The 23,953-nt window shown below is 48.5% G+C and overlaps 1 protein-coding gene across 10 annotated transcripts in view; it reads left to right on the forward strand.

The window, feature by feature from the left end:
* The window catches only part of agrn (agrin), a 519,366-nt gene that overhangs the window by 363,921 nt on the left and 131,492 nt on the right, over positions 1–23,953 (forward strand). For all 10 annotated transcript variants that reach the window (XM_078425207.1, XM_078425208.1, XM_078425209.1 and 7 more), the window contains 3 exons: positions 872–1,096; positions 6,495–6,719; positions 11,426–11,632. In XM_078425207.1, coding sequence (XP_078281333.1) covers positions 872–1,096; positions 6,495–6,719; positions 11,426–11,632 — 657 coding nt within the window. The remainder of the gene's footprint in view (positions 1–871; positions 1,097–6,494; positions 6,720–11,425; positions 11,633–23,953) is intronic.

A 23,953-nucleotide genomic window follows, 5' to 3' on the forward strand; every position in this document is an offset into this window, starting at 1 on the left:
TAATCCTGAGGCTAGGACCTCTAGTCCTAGACTCTCCCACTAGTGGAAACATCCTCTCCACATCATCTGATGACCTAACCCGTTGAGTTACTCCAGCACTTTGTGTCTTTTTGTTTTCAACCAGCACCAGCAATTCTTTGTTTTATACAAACTTGGGGATCAGGTTTGGTTGAAGTTGCATCTGCTAGCCGTTAAAGGCAGTGAGGGGTTTTGGTGTTGACATCATTGAAGTTGTCAGCTGGAAATGGGAAAAGTAGTCTCGGGTGTGTATTGGTACTGAAGCATGAACAGACCATCTGATTTAATGGCAGATATATTAATCAATGAATATGCAATTCATTAATCTTCCCAATTATGTGTCCATTTTTGACACATTCTTGTTTGAAGCCTTGAAATAGTTTAATTCTTCAATGAACTGTGGTGGCCTTGACTGGGGAAAAAAACGTCATAGCTGCAAAGAGTGCAGAGAAGAATTAGTTTAGTTCAGTTGAGTTTGGAGATACAGCATGGAAACAGGGCCTTCGGCCCACCGAGTCCGCACCAACCAGCGATCCCCGCACATTAACATTATCCTACACACACTGGGGACAATATACATTTATACCAAGCCAATTAACCTACAAACCTGTACGTCTTTGGAGTGTGGGAGATATTTGAAGATGTCGGAGAAAACCCACGCGGTCACGGGGAGAACGTACAAACTCCGTACAGACAGCACCCGTAGTTGGGATCGAACCCAGGATCTCTGGCGCTGCAAGCTCTGTAAGGCAGCAACTCTACCGCTGCGCCACGGTTGCGATGACGTTGAGCCACAAATGCATTGTTTGAGTGCCCCCTGTTAAATGCGAATAAAACGCCTGTTTCCTTCCAGGCCTGAAGGACCCGTGCAGCGAGGTGACCTGCGGGTTTGGCAGCTCCTGCATCCAGTCGTCTGATGGGCAGTCGGCCAAGTGCGTGTGTCCCACCTCCTGCAGCGGGCAGCCGGAGAAGGTGGTCTGCGGCAGCGACGGGCAGGATTACAGGAACGAGTGCGAGCTGAACAAACACGCCTGCGACAAGCACAAGAACATCTACAAGAAGTCCGACGGCTTCTGTGGTGAGTGAGCGTGAGCAGACCCAACAACCAGCTACGGTCAAGCCGACTTTATTGTCAGTTGCTCAGGTATGGTGAGGTAGAGTCACAGAGTGATACAGCATGGAAACAGGCCCTTCGGCCCAACTTGCCCACACCAGCCAACATGTCCCAGCTACACTAGTCCCACCTGCCCACGTTTGGCCCAGATCCCTCCAAACCTGTCCTGTCCATGTACCTGTTAACTGTTTGTTAAACATTGGGATAGTCCCAGCCTCATCTCTGGCAGCTTGTTCCATACACCCACCACCCTTTGTGTGAAAAGGTTACCAACCTCAGATTTCTATTAAATATTTTCTCCTTCACCTTAAACCCATATCCTCTGGTCCTCGATTTTTTTTTTTAGAGATACAGCGCAGAAACAGGCCCTTCGGCCCACCGGGTCCGCGCTGCCCAGCGATCCCCGCACACTAACACTATCCTACACCCACTAGGGACAATTTTTACATTTGCCCAGCCAATTAACTTACATACCTGTACGCCTTTGGAGTGTGGGAGGAAACAGAAGATCTCGGAGAGAACCCACGCAAGTCAAGGGGAGAACGTACAAACTCCGTACAGACAGCGCCCGTAGTCAGGATCGAACCTGAGTCTCTGGCGCTGCATTCGCTGTAAGGCAGCAACTCTACCGCTGTGCCACCGTGCCGCCTGGGCAAGAGACTCCGTAAATTTACCCGATCTATTCCTCTCATGATTTTATACACCTCCGTACGATCACCCCTCATCCCCCTGCGCTCCAAGGAATGGAGTCCCGGCCTACTCAACCTCTTCCTAGAGCTCAGACCCTCTGGTCCTGGCAGCAGCCTCGTAAATCGTCTCTGCACCCTTTCCAGCATGACAACACCTTTCCCACAACATGGTGCCTATGGTACAGGGACAATGAAGGTCCTGCTTCCAGCACTATCGTAGGCACAGGCACCGTGTCCACAAGCAGGGAAATGTCCAACACCAGAGGGCATAGCTGTAAGATGAGAGAGGGAAAGTTTTTACACAGAGAGTGGTGAGGACCTGGAACTCATTGCCAAGGGAGGTGGTGGAGATAGATACGATAGTGGCGTTTAAGAGGCTTTTAGGCAGGCCCATGAGAGTGCATGGAATCGAGGGATATGGATCATGTACAAGAAGAGGAGATCAGTTTAACTTGGCATGATGTTAAGCACAAACATTACGGGCTGAAGGGCCTGTTCCTGTGCTATGCTGTTCTGTGTTCAATGTTGAATGACTCAAACAACACACGAGGACATAAATTGCACATTAATTATACATAGGTTATATAAGACAGTGAAAAGAAAAAGATTGTGCAAAAAAAGATGTCAGCGCCAAACACAATTAGAAAACAAGTTAATGGCAGTGCATGAGGTGGGTCATAGTCTGAAGAAGGGTCTCGACCCGAAACGTCACCCATTCCTTCTCTCCCGAGATGCTGCCTGACCTGCTGAGTTACTCCAGCATTTTGTGAATAAATAGGTGGGTCATAGTGTTCCATTGCCGAGATAGGATTAGGTTTGTGCGAGTCGGTTCAAGAACCTTGATGGTTGTAGGGAAGTGACTGTTCCTGAACCTCATTCTTAAGTTCATAAGTGATAGGTGCAGAATTAGCCAATCGGCCCATCAAGTCTACTCCGCCATTTTGAATCATGGCCGATCTGTCCTTCCCTCTCAACCCCATTCTCCTGCCTCCTCCCCATGGACCCCTAACACCCGTACTAATCAAGAATCTATCTATCTCCTTAAAAATATCCGTCGACTTGGCCTCCAGAGCCTTCTGTGGCAATGAATTGTACAGATTCATCACCCTCTGACTAAAGAAATCCCTTTCTGTGTGGGACCTCAGGCTTCCTACCCGAGGGTATCTGAGAAAAGGACTAGGAACAGATATTATGGAGAGGTAGAGGTTACACATTTCAGTGATCACGTTAATCATCGACGTTCAAAGAGGCTAAATTATGAGGAGAGAATGCATGGAGTGGGTGAGTACAGAAGGTTGAAAGGAAGAGTCTGATTGATGTACTTTGGGTGGTTAAGGATATTATTGCATGAAATCTGAAAGCTGTGAGTTTGAGTTTATTGTCACGTGTACCGAGGCGCAGTGAAAATCATTTGTTGCGTGCTATCCAGTTAGCGGAAAGACAATACATGATAACAATCGAGCCGTCCACAGTGTACAGGTACATGATAAGGGGAATAACGTGAATGACGTTTAATGCAAGATAAAACCTGTAAAGTCCGATCAAAGATAGTCTGAGGGTCTCCAACGAGGAAGATAGTAGTCCAGGACCGCTCCCTCCCTGTGGTACGATGGTTCAGTTGCCTGATAGCAGCTGGGAAGAAACTGTCTCTGAATCTGGATGTGTGAGTTTTCACACTTCGCTACCTTTTGCCCAATGGGAGAGGGGAGAAGTACATCACTCGGCTGAAAGAGAGGAGATCACAAGTGTCACCTTCAATATAAAGAACAAGAACCCTCTCCGGCAACCTGCCAAGGCAGAAGCTCAATATCAGTTTTCCAAAATGCAGATCAATAGTTTTCTGTTATTCTGGAGAGAAGGAATGGGTGACATTGACGGGTCTGAAGAAGGGTCTCGACCCGAAACGTCACCCATTCCTTCTCTCCAGAGATGCTGCCTGTCCAAAATATTGTGCCTACTCTCGGTTTAAACCAGCCTTCCTACACAGTTTTTTGTTATTTATTTATTTATTGAAGAGTACAGAACTGACATTGAGGACAGTTGTGAGGCCATTTCAGCTCCAAAGATTCCCAAGATTCCGAGACTGTGATTCATGCCGATAAAAATGTCCTCTTCACTGGCGGAGGTCGGTTCAGGTGACCTTGGCGATCCGAGGTTTACTCTCACCATCCTGGTTTTCCCCTCACACTCTGGGCTCACAGTTCTAACTTCACACCAGGGGCTATTCTCCAAATTGCTAAAAGGCCCCCCAGGCTGAATTTATCTTTCGTTTATTTTGGTCTAGAGATACAGCGTGGAAACAGGCCCTTCAGCCCACCGACACCTTACCGACCAGCGATCCCCGCACATTAATGCTATCGACACACACTAGGGACAATTTACACTGATACCAAGCCAATTAACCTGCAAACCTGAATGTCTTTGGAGTGTGGGAGGAAACCGGAGCTCCCGGAGAAAACCCACCCAGGTCACATGGAGGAGGTACAAACTCCGTATAGACAGCACCCGTGGTCAGGATCGAACCCGGGCCTCTGGCGCTGCAAGGCAGCAACTCTACCGCTGTGCCACCGTGCCGCCCTAGGTGACACAATTCATCCAGGCACCTTCTGAGTGCTTCTCTCCACGTCTTCATGTCGTGGCAGAATTAGATTTCTGTTTCCTTCTGAAAGATAGTGGAAGGTCGTCAGTGATTCAAAAGAAACAGATGCTTTATGAAACATAAAGAAATTTAGACTCACTAAATTTAAAAGAATAACACATGGAGTTATCGACAATGACAGCGTTTATTGTCCAACCCTAATTGCCCCCGATTTAAACCGGTAGATAAAGGTCAACAAACTGGGGTGAAAGTGGAGCCGCAGATTCTCAGCCAGATGGAGTGAGAATAACAGATTTCTTCCCCTAAACCACATGTGTTTTACAAGAATCCCGTTGTTTTATTGTCACCATTACTGAGAGTAATTCTTTGTTTTTAATCAAATTCCAGCTTAATTTAATTAACTGAATTTAAACTCCCCAGCTGCTTGGGTGGGGTTTGAACATGTGTCTCTGGATCAATGATCCCGACCTCTGGCTGCTGGTCTTCTGAGTTGACCACGACGCCATGGTACTGTTTAGCAGCCAGGGCACGGTTTGAACCAGGTCTTCAGAGTAGAGTAAACCCTCGTTTTAGCGGCCCTGTTTATACCGGATGTCGGTGGTCGTGGATGGACCTGCTGACCTTCCCCGCCGGGCCGGACTGCCGACGACACCCACTGGTGCGCACCATCACCCTGGCCGCTTCCAGGCTATGTCTGCCGCCGCCACCACCGCCGACCCTTGCCTGTGCTCCAGCCCACCTGCGGGCCGCGACCATTGACTCCACCGATCCTCGCCTCTCCCCTGGCCGCCAGCAGGCCGGAACCGACAACTCACCTGGATTGCAGGCCCACTTCCGGACCGAGAGCCTGAAGAAGGGTCTTGACCACAAAAGTCACCTATCCATGCTCTCCAGGGATGCTGCCTGGCCTAATGAGTTACTCCAGCACTCTGTGAAACGTCACCTATCCATGCTGTCCGGAGATGCTGCCTGTCCTGCTGAGTTACTCCAGCATTCTGTGTCCTTTTGTGTATTAACCAACAACTGCAGTTGCTTGTCTCTACTACATATGTAATGATAAACACTTACTCGGTTATAGTGGACAATCGGCAACAACACACACCATGCCACACCCCACCTTGCTCTGGTCCCTTATAATGAGGTTTTGCTTATATCAAGATTCTGAATCAGTAGAAGGACAATAGAATTGATATTCCACACTGGACTGAAAAATAAACACAACTAAATAGGAGAAGGATTGGGCCACTTGACTCTTCAAACCCGTCTCAGCATTCAATGTGACAGTAACATCCCCTTCCATCCGTACCTCCATGTTTGTGTTAGGAGTAGAGGGCAGATATTTAAGGTGAGATTTAAAGATTTAGCTTTAAGATTTTAACGTTTTAAAATGTACAAGGCTGTTTTTTTACAATGAGATTGGTGACTGCACTGCCTGGGTTGGCGGAGCAGATACGATAAGAGGCTTTTAGGTTGTGAATATGCAGGGAATGAAGGGATAGAGAGTCATACTGCACAGAAACAGGCCCTTCTGCCCATCTTGTCCATGCCAATCAAGATGCACCTTGTACACTCGTTACACTTGCCTGCATTTTGGGCCATATCCTAAACCCTCTCCTATCCATGAATCTCTATGCCCAGACAAGGAAGATTAGGTTAACTTGGCACCATGTTTGGCAAGGTCATTGAGGGCCGAAGGGCCTATTCCTGTGCAGTGCTGTGCTATGTTAATTCCCCATTGCCCTCAGTAGCTTAATCAGTCAAAAGGTATTCTGCCTCCTCTTTAAACACCTCCAATGAACAAGTCTCTACGGGACACACTGCAGATGCTGGAATCTGGAGAAACCAACAATCTGCTGGAGGACCTCAATGGGTCAAGCAGCATTTGCGTGGGGAACGGAATTGTTTTGACATTTTGGGTTGTCACCCTGCGTCAGGACTGAGAATGGAGAGTGAAGAGAGGTGGTGTAAAACAGGAGGGGGGGGGGCGGGAGTGGTGAGACAGGGGTCAGTAGGTGACTGGTGCGGCTCTCCGGTACCCTCAGTGATGTGTTCCTGCTTATTGTGTGCCCTGCAGACCCGTGCAAAGATGCCCAGAGTGACCTGAACAAGGCGTGCCGCGTACAGCCCAGGATCCGCAAGCCCAACCTGCTCTCGCGACCGGAAAGCTGCCCGAAAGAAGACAAGCCCGTGTGCGCGGACGATGGTCAGACCTACGACAGCAAGTGTATCATGGAGAGAGTGGGTGCTTTGAAAGGCATCAACCTCCAGAAAATCCGCTCAGGACCCTGTCTACCCAGAGGTGAGCACTTGCCGTCTCCAGGCGGCCTTTCAAATTGGTATTGGTATTGATTTATTATTGTCACCTGCACCGAGATGCATTTGTGTGCGTGCTATCATACAGTCAAACCATACTGGACAGTACAATCGAGCTATGCATAATTTCAAAGTGTAGTGCAAAGCTGCACGCAAGAGCAACGCAGTGTCTGGTAGAGCTGCTGCCGCACACCACCCGAGACCTGGGTTTGATACTGACCTCGGGTGCTGTCTGTGTGGAGTTTGCATGTTCCCCCTGTGACCGTGTGGCTTTCCCCCCTGGGCGCGCCGGTTTCCCTCCACATCCCAAAGACATACCTGCTGACGGACAAATTGCTCTTTGGATGTAGGTGAGTGATAGAATCCGCGATGGAATTGAATACAATATGGAGAGATTAACATTGGGTTAGATTAGGGTAAATGGGTGATCTGATGGTCAGCGTGGGCTCGGTGGGCCGAAGAATCTGTGTCCATGCTGTCTCTCGCTCTCTCAATCTAAAATACCAGAGGACGGGACATCGTGTTCGAGTATTAGCGTTACAGGTACAGAGAAAGTGCAGATAAAAAGTAAAAGGTCAACAATGAGGTAGATTGGAAGGTCAGGATGTCACCCAAGTTTCCGGGAGGACCACTCAGTAGTTTGATGACAGCGGGGTAGAATCGGGTGGTGTTTACTTTCAAGCTTTTGCATCTTCTGCCTGATGGAAGAGTGGAGAAGGAGGAATAACCGGGGTGTTAATGGTCAATCCTTGTGTTGGCTATTTCCCCGAGGCAGCATGAAGCATAGATGGAGTCATGGGGGGGTGGCAGGAGGTTAGTTTGCATGATGGACCGGGCTACATCCACAACTCTCAGCTTTTCCTTACGGTCTGCGTGGTTACTATGGGTTAAAAAATGTGACGATCGGTTATCGCTGTTATAGACAATAGACAATAGGTGTTGGAGTAGGCCATTCGGCCCTTCGAGCCAGCACCGCCATTCACTGTGATCATGGCTGATCATCCACAATGTACCCGTTCCTGCCTTCTCCCCATACCCCTTGACTCTTTAAGAGCTCTATCAAACTTTCTTTTGAAAGCATCCAGAGAATTGGCCTCCACTGCCTTCTGAGGCAGAGAATTCCACAGATTCACAACTCTGAAAAAGTGTTTCCTCATCTCTGTTCTAAATGGCCTACCCCTTATTCTTAAACTGTGGCCCCTGATTCTGGACTCCCCCCAACATCAGGAACATGTATCCTGCCTCTAGCACGTCCAATCCCCTAATAATCTTATACGTTTCAATAAGATCCCCTCTCATCCTTCTAAATTCCAGTGTATACAAGCCCAGTCACTCCATTCTTTCAACGCACGACAGTTAATCAGATGTCCATCTTTATCCAGTTGGCAAATTTTACTAAAGGACGACACTAAATCTCTGTACTTCATTCCTACAAGACTTATTTTTCACCTGCCTCAAATAAAACTAATTGCCAGATGTGAGTTTACTGTAGAACATGTCTCCTCAACCAGTGGCTATAAGGAGGCCACAACACCTCTCTGTCCCTGAGGAGAGAGCACTCACCCTTGTGGTCATTATTTTCAGTGAGGATGTCCCTCCTGACCCCCCCAGGAATACCCAGGGCAGCCGCAGTGCAGTGCATCCGAGATAACAAGGACCGTCCCATTTCCCAAGCAAAGGAGTCAACTATTTTCACTTTAATTGCCTTCCACCGACCATTTTGGTATGCGGTCAGCGTACGGATTTAGGTGGTGCAGCGGTAGAGTTGCTGCCTTGCAGCGCTTACAGCCCCAGAAGCCTGGGTTCGATCCTGGCTACGGGTGCTGTCTGTGCGGAGTTTGTACGTTCTCCCCGTGACCCGCTCGGGTTTTCTCCGAGAACTGCGGCTTCCTCCCACACGCCATTGACCCACAGGTTTGTAGGTTAATTGGCTTGGTGTAAAAACGTGAACATTGTCCCGAGTGTAGGCAGTGTTAATGCGCGGGGATCGCTGGTGGGTGCGGACTCAGTGGGCCGAATGGCCTATTTCCACACTATATCTCAAAGCTAAACCAAACTAAGCTATTGAATTCAGTTTCTTGAATTATTATTTAAACATCTCCAATGAACTAGTCTCTACAGGAGCAGAGGAGATGCAAGACACTGCAGATGCTGGAATCTGGAGAGACCACTAATCTGCTGGGGGACCTCGATGGGTTTGTAGGTTAATTGGCTTGGGGTAAAAATGTGAAAATTGTCCCGAGTGTTAATGTGTGGGGATCGCTGGTAGGTGTGGACTCAGTGGGCCGAATGGCCTATTTCGGCGCTATATCTCAAAGCTAAACCAAACTAAACTATTGAATTCAGTTTCTTGAATTTTAATTTAACCTCTAAACTACCGCCTCATTTGAGGTTTGGAGCTTTTGGAGAGGGCACAGAAGAGGTTTGCCAGAATGCTGTTTCGATTATTGGATATTAACTACAAGCAGAGTTTGGCTAAACTTGGTTGTTTTCTCTGAAATGTCAGAGGTTGAGGGGAGATCTGATTGAAGTATATATAATTATGAGAGGTGTAGGTAGTCAGTACCATTTCCCCACAAAATATCAAAGACTAGAGGGTACAGCATTAAGCGCGGAGGGGCGACGTTTAAAGGAGGTGTGTGGGACAGCAGTGTTTAAGTGAATTTTAGTTCGGCACATGGATATGCAGGGAACAGAGAATATGGATCACATGCTTGCAGTGGAGATTAGTTTAACTAATTATCTTCGCATTATATTTGGCACGGATCTTGCGAGCCCCAGAGACTATTCCTGTGCTGTACTTTTTCTATGTTCTATGAAGTTACAAAATCATGAGAGGCCACCTAGTTAAGTCAAGTCAAGTTTATTTGTCACATACACATACACGATGTGCAGTGAAATGAAAGTGGCAATGCCTGCGGATTGTGCACAAAAAAGAATTACAGTTACAACACCTGGACTTTCTCACTGCCAGGCCCCAAGTGGTCAGGATGGGGGAACACACATCTAGCTCCCTCACCCTGAACATAGGATCCCCCAGGGCTGCGTCCTTAGCCCCCTACTGTACTCCCTGTACACACATGACTGTAGGGCCAGGTTCAGCTCAAACTCCATCATCAAGTTTGCTGATGACACTGTGGTGGTGGGCCGGATCTCCAACAACGATGAGAAGGCCTACCGGGAGGAGGTGGCTGATCTGGCACTCTGGTGTCAGGACAATAGCCTCCTCTTGAATGTCACTAAAACAAAGGAGCTGATTGTGGACTTCAGAAGGGCTAAACATCCAAGGACGTACACGCCACTGGAGATAAATGGGTCTATTGTGGATAGGGTGAGCAGTTTCAAATACTTGGGAGTCCGCATCGCAGAGGATCTGACGTGGGCAACGCACATTGCCGCACTGGTGGGTAAGGCTAAGCAGCGCCTTTACCACCTTAGACAACTGAGGAAATTCAGAGTGTCGCTGAGGATCCTTCATTGCTTCTACTCTGGGGCTGTAGAGAGCATCCTGTCCGGCAACATTACAGTCTGGTTTGGGAACAGCTCTGCCCAGGACAGGATGGCCCTGCAGAGAGTAGTGCGTTCGGCAGAACGCACCATGGGAACTACACTCGTCCCCCTGCAGGACCTATACATCAGGAGGTGCAGATCCAGAGCAAGCAAGATCATGAGGGACCCCTGCCACCCCAGTAACGGACTGTTCCAGATGCTACGGTCAGGCAAACGCCTCCGCTGTCACGCTGTGAAAACGGAGAGGATGAGACGGAGCTTCTTCCCACAGGCCATCAGGACTGTCAACTTTGATAACCCCAGAGACTAAATTTTTGTCGACACTTTTTGTGCTATGTTTAGTAACTTATTAACTTTATTTATATGCTGTAACTGTAATTATTTTTGTGCACAACCCGCAGGCATTGCCACTTTCATTTCACTGCACATCGAGTATGTGTATGTGACAAATAAATTTGACTTGACTTGACTTGACTATAGTGTAGATAAAATGTAGTCTCTGGAGTTGTAAAAGTTGACAGTCCTGATGGCCTGTGGGAAGAAACTCCGTCTCATCCTCTCCGTTTTCACAGCGTGACAGCGGAGGCGTTTGCCTGATCGTAGCACCTGGAACAGTCCGTTACTGGGGTGGCAGGGGTCCCTCATGATCTTGCTTGCTCTGGATCTGCACCTCCTGATGTATAGGTCCTGCAGGGGGGCGAGTGTAGTTCCCATGGTGCGTTCTGACGAACGCACTACTCTCTGCAGGGCCATCCTGTCCTGGGCAGAGCTGTTCCCAAACCAGACTGTAATGTTGCCGGACAGGATGCTCTCTACAGCCCCAGAGTAGAAGCACCGAAGGATCCTCAGAGACACTCTGAATTTCCTCAGCTGTCTAAGGTGGTAAAGGCGCTGCTTTGCCTTACCCACCAGTGCGGCAATGTGCGTTGCCCATGTCAGATCCTCAGTGATGCGGACTCCCAAGTATTCAAAACTGCTCATCCTATCCACAGTAGACCCATTTATCTCCTCCAGTGGCGTGTACATCCTTGGATGTTTAGCCCTTCTAAAGTCCACAATCAGCTCCTTAGTTTTAGTGACATTCAAGAGGAGTTCCATGTTCTGCAGAGATGCTGCCTGGCCCGCTGAGTTACTCCAGCACGTTGTGCCTTCATTAATATCTGCTCACTCTCTCGGTTGCAGACATGTGCCATGAGGAGTGCAAGTTCAACGCCGTGTGCCTCAACCTGCGAGGCAGCGTGCGCTGCTCCTGCGACCGCATCGTTTGCGACGGGGCCTACAGCCCCTTGTGTGGGCAGAACAGCCAGAGCTACAACAACGACTGCGAACGCAGGCAGGCCGAGTGCCTGGGGCAGATCTCCATCCCGGTCAAGCACCAGGGGCCTTGCGGTAAGGGTCAGGGGCACCGTGCCACGCCGCGCCTGTGTGTGAATCTCCCGTCTTGTGCCGACCTGTGTAAGAACGTGGTGTGCAGTGTTGCTTTCCTCGTGACTTTGACCTGCGATCCCCCCCGCCTCCGGGATCACAATGTCGTCCCGCCAACGCGTGTCGCAGTGTCGTTCCTGTTCACCATCCTTCCATCCCCCTCCTGAACCCATCAGCCATCTCGCCTCGTCGAGCCATCACTGTGCATGTCCATTACACCCGGTAGTGCCAGCCCGCCACTCCATACACGTGCTGCCTTGCCCACAGTGTTCCTTTCCTTTATTCAATTGTGTGTGTTTTCTCGTACGCAGTGTCTCACTGATGACCACTTGTCTTGTCTTGTCTGGGGGAACTGTCCTTTCACAGTTGGAGCAGCGCATCACTGTCCACCTCTGACCTTACCCGCGAGGTGTCTTCCCACCTGAAGTGTGGCCTTGCCGGACAGGGTCAGGAAAAGCTATCACGTGAGGGGCACTCTCGGGTTGTTCCTCATCCTAAAGTCTATGACCTCCTCCATGAAAAGCAATCACATTTGCTGCAGAATGAACTGATGGCTGCAAAAGATGCCATCGGTGCCCCTCCCTTTCATTCCACGCTGGGAGAACAGTTATTTTCCTTCCAGAACCAAAGACCTCTTGTAATTGTAAATGTTTCTCGAGTGGTGAATTATTTTGGGATCTTTCAAGTGATATACGTTCCCCAAGCTCTCGATGTGTTTTGTCTTCTACTTTCTGCTAACGAGGAGCTAGAGAGCTTCTGCAAGGTTGGAGGCCTCTTCTTGTTCAGAATGCATTGCTTTTCCTTTATACTGATACTGTAGACTCAAAAAGCCAACGCTGCCTGTGCTGTGAACTCGTTTCCCCGGACAAAATTGGATGTAGTTGTACGGGAGTTGAGTTGGATTGGATTGCGTTGGGCGCTGAGTGGGCTTTTTATTCTTAGAGTAGCATAGAAGAAGGCCATTTGGCCCATCAGGTTCATGTGGACCCCAGGAGACCCTTCGCGTCAATCCCATTATCCCTCTCCTATATCCACTGTAGTTTAGTTTGAAGGCCCAGGATGGAAACAGGCACTTTGGCCTACGGAATCCACAGCAGCCATTGATTACCCATTCATACTAGTTCAATGGAGGCACCAGGAACTGCAGATGCTGGTTTACAACTCAGCAGGTCAGGCAGCATCTCTGAAGAAGCAGCCCCAATCAACACATTGCCTGAGCTGTTAAGTTACTCAGGCATTTTTTTTTTTTAACACTTGCTTCATGTTATTCCACCTTCACATCCACTCCCTATACACTAGGTTCCATTTTATGCTACAGAGGCTAATGAACCTACAAACCCGCACGTCTTTGGGATGCGGGACGAAAGCAGAGCAGCCAGGGGTAAAACCGCAGCACCCCCACGCGGTCTCAGGGAGAACGTGCGAACTCCACACAGACAGCATCCAAGATCAGGGTCGAACCCGGGTCTCTGGCGCGGTGTGGCAGCGGTCCCACCTGCTGCGCCACCGCGCCGCCCTCTAGTCCTGCTGCTGATTCTCTCTGACATGCCTGCCCACGACCCCGAGATTCCTTTACATCATTAACCCACACTGTGGCGAATTTACTGCAGCCAATTAATCTGCCGGTGTACCTCTGGGAGATGGGAGGAAAGTGGTGACTGAACAGATGCCCACTCAGTCACTGAGACAATGTGCAAACTCTTGGCAGGCAGCACCACGACCAGGATCGACCCTGAGGCCCTGCAGCTCAGAAGCAGCAATTTTAATCACCGTGTCACCACAGCAGTGTTCTTGACAATAACCTGACAATGACAGATCCAAGGCAAAAAGTTAACCCCTTGCTACTGTACATCCCAAACTTTCCTTTACTTTACATTGGAGATACAGCGTGGAAACAGGCTCTTCGGCCCACCAAGTCCACGCTGGCCAGCAACCACATCAGGGTGCACAACACCATCTTACACACTGGGGGCCATTTACAGTTTATAAAAGCCAATGAACCTGCTGGTCTTTGGAGTACGGGAGGAAAGCGCAGCACCAAGAGAAAACCCGCAGGGTCACAAGGAGAGCATACTAACAGCAGCCAAAGTGAAGATCTTACCTGGGTCTCTGGCGCTGTGAGGCAGCAACTCTACAGCTGTGCCACCGTGCCACCTTTGCCAATTACCTTTATTTACTTGTTCCGCACTCTGACACACAGCAGCAGCGGCATTTCGGAAAGCAAGTGCTGTATTGGAGACACAGGATGAGCTGGCGGGAGGAGTTGCAGTGACTTCACCCGTAATGCAGTTTCTAATTCATCAACAAGCAACCAATTTAACCAAATAGGATTTAAAATTAAAACAATAAAACTGGGCTGAGGCAGTCGTCCGATAAGAATAGTTAGATGTTCGGGGAAAGCCTTTTGCTAATAATTTGTCTGGACTAGCCACGTAAATACCTCAGCCGCAAGAGCACGTCAGAGACACAAGGAAGTGCAGGCACGGGATTCTTAGCAAATAACAAAGTGCTGGAGAAACTCAGTGGGTCAGCTAGCATCTGTGGAGGAAATGGACAGACGATATTCAGGGTCAGGTTCCCACTTCAGGCTGGCCTTTATTAGGGTTAGAGCACAAGAATGAAAATGTCTTACTCTGACTGTTCCTGTGCTGCACTCTGCGGTCTTCAATGTATGGTATCAGCACTCCCCATATCCAAGGCTACATTTAAACCAGACTCCATTATTAAGTCTCGGGCTTTGTTCGTCCCAGAGGAATGTGAGGCTGGATGGATTAATTTAAAGAGGAAGTAGATAATTTTTCGACAGACCAGGGCACTGGGGAACTGGCACAGAAGACGAGATGTGACCTGAGCTGGGTCAGCCTCGATCATACGAAATGGTTGACGCAATTAAGGGGAAAAGTCCCATTCTGACTTTAATGTTATGGAACTTTATTATTCATTGCATGAGTCCAAACAAATGTAAACTCTGCGTAAGATCTGGGACAATTTGCTGGAGATGGGTCCAGGTAGATTCAAACTGGGCCACACAGTGGCGCAGCAAAAGAATTGCAGCTTTACAACGCCAGAGACCCGTGTTGGATCCTGACTATGGGTGCTGTCTGTATGGAGTTTGTACATTCTCCCTGTGACTGCGTGGGGTTTCTCCGGGTGCTCCCGTATCCTAACACACTCCAAAGACATACAGGTTTGTACGTTAATTGGCTTCGGTAAAAATTGTAAGTTGTTCCTAGTGTGTAGGATAGTGCTAGTGTACGGGATGATCGCTAGTTGGTGCAGACTCGGTGGGCCGAAGGGCCTGTTTCTGTGCTGTATCGTTAAAGTTTGAAGTAAAGTTCTCTTCGTGATCACATAGGTTTCCTCCAGCTGCTCCAATTTTCCTCCCATTTGCCAAAGACATGCAGGTCGAGGGGTTAATTAGCCTCTGTAAAATTGCCCTTGTGTGCAGCTGAAAAGTGGAATCAGGTGGGGGGATTGTGGGAAGATTATGGCTATGTGGTTACAGGGAGAAGGCAGGAGAATGGGGTTAAGAGGGAACGATGGATCAGCCATGATTGAATGGCGGAGTAGACTTGATGGGCAGAATGGCCTAATTCAGCTCCTATCACGTATGATCTTATTATATAAAAATAAGATTAATGTAGGGATTATAAAAATAAGATTAATGGATGGGTGATCGTCGGCATGGACTGGGTGGGCCAAATGGTCAGATTTCCTGCTGTACCTATATATAGACAAGAGACAATAGGTGCAGGAGGAGGCCATTCGGCCCTTCGAGCCAGCACCGCCATTCAATGTGATCATGGCTGATCATTCTCAATCAGTACCCCGTTCCTGCCTTCTCCCCATGCCCCCTGACTCCGCTATCCTTAAGAGCTCTATCTAGCTCTCTCTTGAATGCATGCAGAGAATTGGCCTCCACTGCCTTCTGAGGCAGAGAATTCCACAGATTCACAACTCTCTGACTGAAAAAGTTTTTCCTTATCTCAGTTCTAAATGGCCTACCCCTTATTCTTAAACTGTGGCCCCTTTTCTGGACTCCCCCAACATTGGGAACATGTTTCCTGCCTCTAACGTGTCCAACCCCTTAATAATCTTATACGTTTCGATAAGATCTCCTCTCATCCTTCTAAATTCCAAGCCTAGTCTCTCCAGTCTTTCAACATATGATAGTCCCGCCATTCCAGGAATTAACCTAGTAAACCTACGCTGCACGCCCTCAATAGCAAGAATATCCTTCCTCAAATTTGGAGACCAAAACTGCCCACAGTACAGTTGCATCTGCATATAGATATATATATATATACACATAGATATAGATATAGATATATACACACACATATATGTATGTGTGTGTACGTGTGTCTGAAGTATTAGACATAATAATATATATAAAACCTCTGAAGAGAGTTACATTATCTGTGAGTTCATCTGCGTAGACAATGCTGTCACTGTTCCTGGTCACGCAAACAACATTTGCAGAGCAGCGTTCCGACAGATGGGAATGTGAAACTCCATTGCCTTCAGATTGGTATCAAACTAGCATGTAAATATTCCCCAAAGTCAGAACTTCATCCTAATGAGAAGCCCCCCGCTCTGATCCAGCTGAGCTCCAAGACACGGCACGTTGGACAGGGCCCTCTGTACGGCAGAGGTCACCACTAACGCATTCGCCTCTCCCGATGTGGCCTCCTTTACATCGGCGAGATCAGGCCTAGACTTTATAGGCGAAACCGTTCACTGGAAAATCATCAGGATTAAACGTATAAACACTTCGGCAACGAGGGCAAGTCAGAGACACGCGGAATGCAAATGGTTGAATCCTGAGCAGAACACAAAGTGCTGGAGACACTCAACGGGTCAGGCAGCAAGAAGTGACCATTTTGCCAAACACTAGTACTCTTTGTCTGCCAAGGCCTGCTGGTTCTCCCGGTTGCTAACCATTTTTAACTTGTTTTCCCTTTCCCACACTGACCTTTCTGTCCTGGGCCATAGATACATAGATACATAAACAATAGAATCAGAATCAGAATCAGAATAGCCTTTATTGTCATCCAAAAAAACAAGTCGTTTGGAAAAACTTCCGTTACCCACAGTCCAACAATAAGAGCAATAAAAATAAGCAATAACACACACAATCACAAACCAACACAAAACGAAAAAAAGAAACATCCATCACAGTGAGTCTCCTCCAGTCACCTCCTCACTGTGATGGAAGGCCAGAATGTATTTTCTCTTCCCCTGCCGTCTTCTCCCGCGGTCAGGCTGTTGAACTTGCCACGTCGGGGCAGTCGGGGCTCCCGACATTGAAGCCTCTGCCGGGCGGAGAAAATCCCGTGGCCTATTCCAGGCCTCGCCAGACGGTGAAAGGTCCGCAGTGGTCCGACCCAGGCCCCGCGATTCAGGGCGGGCGAAGACACTGCCACTGCACGTCGGGGCGGTCGGGGCTCCCAACATTAAAGCCCCCGCCGGGCGGAGAAAAATCCCGTGGCCTATTTCAGGCCGAGCCGCCGGACGGAAGGTGCAGGAGTAGGCCATTCGGCCCTTCGAGCCAGCGCCGCCATTCAATGTGATCATGGCTGATCATCCACTATCAGTACCCCGTTCCTGCCTTCTCCCCATATCCATTGATTTTGCTAGCCCTAAGAGCTCTACCTAACTCTCTTTTGAAAGCATCCAGTGAAATGGCCTCCACTGCCTTCAGAGGCAGAGAATTCCACAAATTCACAACTCTCTGGGTGAAAAAGTTTTTCCTCATCTCAGTTCTAAATGGCTTCCCCTTATTCTTAAACTGTGGCCCCTTGTTCTGGACTCCCCCAACATCGGGAACATGTTTCCTGCATCTAGCGTGTCCAATCCCTAAATAATTTTATATGTTTCCATAAGATCCCCTCTCTGTTTTCGCTCTCCCTCCTTTCTTAAAAAGTGGGTTATCATTAGCTACCCTCCAATCCACAGGAACTGATCCAGAATCTATAGAACATTGGAAAATGATCTCCAATGCGTCCACGATTTCAAGAGCCACCTCCTTGAGTACCCTGGGATGCAGACCACCAGGTCCTGGGGATTTATCAGCCTTCAGTCCCGTCAGTCTACCCAACACCTATTCCTGACTAATGTGAATTCCCTTCAGCTCCTCCATCACCCTTGGTCCTCTGTCCCCTAGTACATCTGGGAGATTGTTAGTGTCTTCCTTAGTGAAGACAGAACCAAAGTACTTGTTCAATTCGTCTTCCATTTCATTGTTCCCCATGATAAATTCACCTTTTTCTGTCTTCAAGGGACCCACATTTGTCTTAACTAATTTTTTTCCTCTTCACACACCTAAAGAAGCTTTTACTATCCCCCTTCATATTCTTGGCTAGCTTACCTTCGTACTTCATCTTTTTTCCCCGTATTGCCTTTTCAGTCACCTTCTGTTGATCTTTAAAAGTTTCCCAATCCTCTGGCTACCCGATCATCTTTGCTATGTGATACGTCTTCTCTTTTATTTTTATACCGTCCTTGACTTCCCTTGTCAGCCACGGTCGCCTCTTACTCCCATCCTCCATTGCCAGCGTGAGGCCAAACACACAAACTGGAGGAACACAACCTCATATTCCCCTTGGGTAGCCGACGACCCAATGGTATGAATGTTGCATTCTCCAATTTCAAGTTATATCCTCTTATGCCCTCTCTCTTTCCAGTCAAACCGGTCCACCTCTGTGCACACCCTTTCCTCCTACGTCCTGTACCTCCACATCACCCTCTCCCCTCCCCCCCCCCTCCCCCCTTTCCTCCCACCTGTCTCCTTACACCTATATTTTTCCTCTGGCTTTACATTGCACTCCTTTTCTCTCCTCATCTGACACCCTGTAGTCTCCTAGAGGTCTCTCCTAGTCTCCTGTACGGGGTGGTGGCTGGTCGGCGCGGACTCAGTGGGCCAAAGGGCCTGTTTGCATCTCTAAACTAATCAGACTTGCTCTTGCCCCTGAGGTATTTAAATGGTTCATCTCGGTGAGTTTCCAGTAACTGGTTCCCCCCTGACATCCAACTCATTTTATCAGATAAAGCAACCTTCACCCCAGTTTCATTGGGTCATTTTTTAAAGCATGTTTTATTTTTTATCTCTTGTTGGATAAGTTGGTTGCTTGCAAATACTGCAATACAGATGAAGTCACTGCGACTCCTCCTGTTAGCTCATTAAACTCTTGTTGTACCTGACCAGCTTAAAATGAAAGGAAAAAACAGCTACAAGATAGCAGCTTGTCTTGTACAAGCACCACCCTCTGTGTGAAAAAGTTGCCCTCAAGACCCTTTAAAATCTTTCCCCTCTCACCTTAAACCTATACCCTCTAGTTTTGGACCCCACTACCCTGGGGAATTGAGTGGGGCAATTCACGTTCTCTTCGCCACTCATAACTTTACAAACCTCATCTTCCTCTGCTCCAGAGAGGAAAGACCGAGCCTATCCAGACTCTCCTTATAAGACAGACCTTTGGACAAAAGGGGCACTTAGTGCTGGAGTAACTCAGGGGGTCAGGCAGCATCGCTAGACTTTAGAGACACAGTGTGGAAACTGACCCTTCGGCCCACCGAATCCGCGCCGATCAGTGATAACCCTAGCATCCCGCGGCCTATTCCAGGCCTCGCCAGACGGTGAAAGGTCCGCAGTGGTCTGACCCAGGCCCCGCGATTCAGGGCGGGCGAAGACGCTGCCACTGCACGTCGGGGCGGTCGGGGCTCCCGACATTAAAGCCCCCGCCGGGGGGCACTATCCTGCACACTAGGGACCATTTACAATGAACAGAAGCCAATTACTCTGCAAACCTGTACGTCTTTGGAGTGTGGGAGGAAACCAGAGAAATCCCACGCGATCACGGGGAGAAGGTACAAACTCCGTACAGACAGCACTCGTAGTCAGGATCGAACCCTGCCAGTCTCTGGCGCTGCAAGGCAGCAACTCTACCGCTGCAACACCGTGCTGCCCAGAGAACATCGACAGGTGTCATTTCGATCACTGATTGTAGGGGAGGGGTGGTGGTGGATAGAAAGCTAGGGATGCAGGAACAAAGCGTGGCAGGTGATAAATGGATGCAGGAGTGGGTGGGGGGGTGGGGGGGTGGAGGGAGTGGATATGCAGAGCAAACCAGTGAGGGTTTGACATTGAGTCTTGGGTCCTTGGTTCCTGAACCGTTTCCTGAAACGATCGGGCAGTTCTGCACAGCGGTGTCTTGGAGTGTAGACGGGGGATGTTTTGAGCCTACAGTATCTGTGTGCGTCTATGTATGTGCATCAGTCACGTTCCCCCGAGCATGGACTCCCCTCCTCCTCCCCAAGTCCTCATGAATCATGGCTTATTAAATCGTGCATGTGGTGGCTACCCAAGTACAAGCTGTTTTCCTGTGCACGATATGCAAGTTTGCATAAAGGGTGTGTTTAAAAATAAAAAACACTCTAGCCCCTCAGACAGATTGACGGCAAGTCAGACTGAAGTTGTTCGTTAGACAGCCTGCTAACAAAGTATCTTGAAGCATGCTTGTTACAGCAGAATCCCCACATCGATCATTCGGAAATTTCTGTCGTGCAGCGCGATGAGGCTGCTGGATATCCAACAGGAGCAAATATATTTATCCATAAACCAGGGCTCGGTCCTCCTGGGCTGTTAAAGCATGTCTTAGATTTCATCACTCAATCTTCCCCATCGCTCTCAGCTAATGGGCAATGTTGATAACATTTGAGAAACAGTAAATACTTCTGCCTCTGTAAAATCTCCCTCTGTAAAATCTCCCTCCTGTCTGCACTTACCTAAGGACCTTATTAATTTAACATGATGTGCAAAATCGGGAAAGGCACAAAAATAAATTTAACCCTTTTGGGACATTATGCTTCCGTTTCAGTGAAGTGGATGTCAGCCAATCTCTTCGGTTAATTAAAGTATATTCGTCCTGTTCCTGTACTGGAATTACATTTTTTTGGCCAAATAATGTTTCATGAAAACGGTGTGGAAGGATTTTGGGGGATTGATATAAAGCCAGCACAAGCGGGGTCTCGACCCGAAACGTCACCCATTCCTTCTCTCCAGAGATGCTGCCTGTCCCGCTGAGTTACTCCAGCATTTTGTGTCTTATCTTCCTTTACCATGACTTAAGATGGCATCCCTTTTGTGAGAAATTCCTTTATGCATTTCTAATGTAGTAATAATATACACTATTCTAATGTAGCAAGAGGAGTATTTGCTGAGAGTATTTGGATAAAATAAGTCAGACGTCCGCGTTCAGGTTACTGTCTTGGTCCATGGTGCAGGGGTAAGGCTGGTGAAACCTTGCATGTCTGTGACTCTCCTGCCTCTGTACAGAAGCTTCTCATTAGGGAGTCAGGCTGCCTAGTCGGTGACATGCCTCATCATAAAAATGTGAGCGTCTTGTCATATCCCCGCAGACTGCACCCAGATTCCTTTCCTTCAGCGCTCAGTACAGAGAGAGCATACTTTCCCTCCTTAATAACCAATTACCACTGGCAAGAAAAAAATGTACAGGCAGCGCTGAGTTCTTTGAACCAATCTCATCCGATTCTTTGGATGGAAAACACACATCCCGACTAATTATTCACAAAATCATCATATCTATTCTAAAGGAGAACATGGAACAGCCCAACGCAGGGACAGGCACCTTCCCCACACAGTATCTGTACCGACCAGGAGGCCAAGTTAAAATAATCTCCTCTGCCAGTTTGCGATCCATATCGCTGCATATCTATGTGTCGATGTAAAAGCCTCTTAAATGTCACTATCTGTTATCTATGTTGTCGATCGGCAGTAAAACATCCTGGAACATCTGCCCATGTAAAAGAAAGAAAGTGCTCGGTGGTACAGGCAAGGTGTTTCCCAGAACCCGGTTGAACAGCTAAGATGCAGTGAATCTTTCAAGGTGACCACACACAGTCGCACAGAGTGTCTTCAGAAGAATGGCCACTTGTGCACACAAGACAGGGGAGCAGATTTAGGCCATTCGGCCCATCGAGTCTGCTCCAGCATTCGATCCTGGCTGATCTATATTTCCCCCATTCTCCTGTCTTCTCCCCGTTACCTTCAACGTTCTTGCTAATCAAGAACCTATCAATCCCTGCATTAAAACTACACAGCGGCCTGGCCTCCACAGCCATCATTGGCAACGAATTACACAGATTCGCCACCCTCTGGCTAAAGAAATTCCTCCTCATCTCCATTCTGAAGGCACGTCCTTTAATTCTGAGGCTGCGCCCTCTGGTCCTAGGCTCTCCCGCTGGTGGAAACATCCTCTCCATATCTAGTAGGTGAAAGGGAGGATGTTGCACGGCCTACAACGACCATCAACCAATATCCTCCCTCCCTTTGGTAGAGGGGGCAAGCGATAGAGAGGGACACTGTTATTATAAGGGAAGAGGGTTTTTTTAACGCCCTGGTGTTTGGCTGTGTGCTTTGTGTGTCTGGGATCAGCGTGTCCTACACCTGTGTCTGTCTTATGTTAGTTAACGAGTGCTGCGTTCAAGGTGCTGCAAACTGTGGGACTAGAATTTTAAACTTTCTACTTTGTAATTCTTGCAGCGCGCGTACAGTCTGAGCATCAGCGAGCAGCAGCGCCTGCCTCGAGCCGAGCTGAATTATTTCTCTCTGCGCCTTTTGCTAAGTGTTTCTGTACGAGGCGGAGGCACCTGCTGCTATCCTGAGAGCCTCCACACAAGCCGCACAGTCGGGGCCTGCAGTGGAGGGAGAGGGTGGGGTGAGATGAGAGGAGGCGGGCAACTCAGCCTGGCATGACAATTCCTTAACAACCTCTCTCGTCGCTGCCCGCAAATATTGGCCAGGGGGAGCATTTAATAGACAATAGACAATAGGTGCAGGAGGAGGCCATTCGGCCCTTCGAGCCAGCACCGCCATTCAATGTGATCATGGCTGATCATTCTCAATCAGTAGCCCGTTCCTGCCTTCTCCCCATACCCCCTGACTCCGCTATCCTTAAGAGCTCTATCTAGCTCTCTCTTGAATGCATTGAGAATTCCACAGATTCACATAACTCTCTGACTGAAAAGGTTTTTCCTCATCTCCGTTCAAAATGGCCTACCCCTTATTCTTAAACTGTGGCCCCTTGTTCTGGACTTCCCCCAACATTGGGAACATGTTTCCTGCCTCTAACGTGTCCAACCCCTTAATAATCTTTTACGTTTCGATAAGATCCCCTCTCATCCTTCTAAATTCCAGTGTGTACAAGCCTTTGATCCATGAGGACATGAGAACTGCACAGACACAGCACTGGAGGCCAGGATCCAGCCTGGATCTCTGGAGCTGTGAGTCAGCAGCTCAACCAGTGAAGCCTCTTGTTTATCCACTGCTCTCCAACCAACTCAGGGTTATCTGGACCAAATCGCAAAGCGCTGGAGGAACTCGGCGGGTCAGGCAGCATCTTTGGAGGGAATGGACGGGCGGCGTTTCGGGTCGGGACCCTCCTTCAGACCTGAAACCTCATCCATCCACTCCCTCCACAGAAGCTGCCTGACTCGCTGAGTTCCTCCAGCACTTTGTAGTTTGCACAAGATTCTGCAGTTCCTCATTTGGAGGTCAGGATTGCAGAATTTATTATCAATCTCTCAGTAAAAAAGTTGCCTCTTAGGTTCATTAAATCTTACCCCTCTTACCTTAAACCTCTGACCTCTAGTTCTTCATTCCCCTACCCTGGGAAAGACACCCTATCTATTCCCCTCATGATTTTTTACCCCTCTATAAGATCACCCCTCAGCCTCCTGCGATCCAAGGAATAACGTCCTATCCTGCTCAACCTTTCTCTATAGCTGAAGCCCGCAAGCCCTGGCAACATCCTCTTCGATCTTCTCTGTGCTCTTTCCATCTTAATGACATCCATCCTATAGCAGGGTGACTAAATCAGAACAGACTATTGCAAAAATGGCTTCACCAATGTCTCGTACAACCGTAGCATAACCTGTAATAGACATCGTTGACTTCAGCTTTGTGAAAGGACTTCTCTCTCTCTCTCTCTCTCTCTCTCTCTCTCTCTCTCTCTCTCTCTCTCTCTCTCTCTCTCTCTCTCTCTCTCTCTCTCTCTCTCTCTCTCTCTCTCTCTCTCTCTCTCTCTCTCTCTCTCTCTCTCTCTCTCTCTCTCTCTCTCTCTCTCTCTCTCTCTCTCTCTCTCTCTCTCTCTCTCTCTCTCTCTCTCTCTCTCTCTCTCCTCTCTCTCTCTCTCTCTCCTCTCTCTCTCTCTCTCTCTCTCTCTCTCTCTCTCTCTCTCTCTCTCTCCTATCTATTTATCTTAC

Source organism: Rhinoraja longicauda, chromosome 30 (genome assembly GCF_053455715.1).
Source record: "Rhinoraja longicauda isolate Sanriku21f chromosome 30, sRhiLon1.1, whole genome shotgun sequence".
Taxonomy (NCBI): Eukaryota; Metazoa; Chordata; class Chondrichthyes; order Rajiformes; family Arhynchobatidae; genus Rhinoraja; species Rhinoraja longicauda.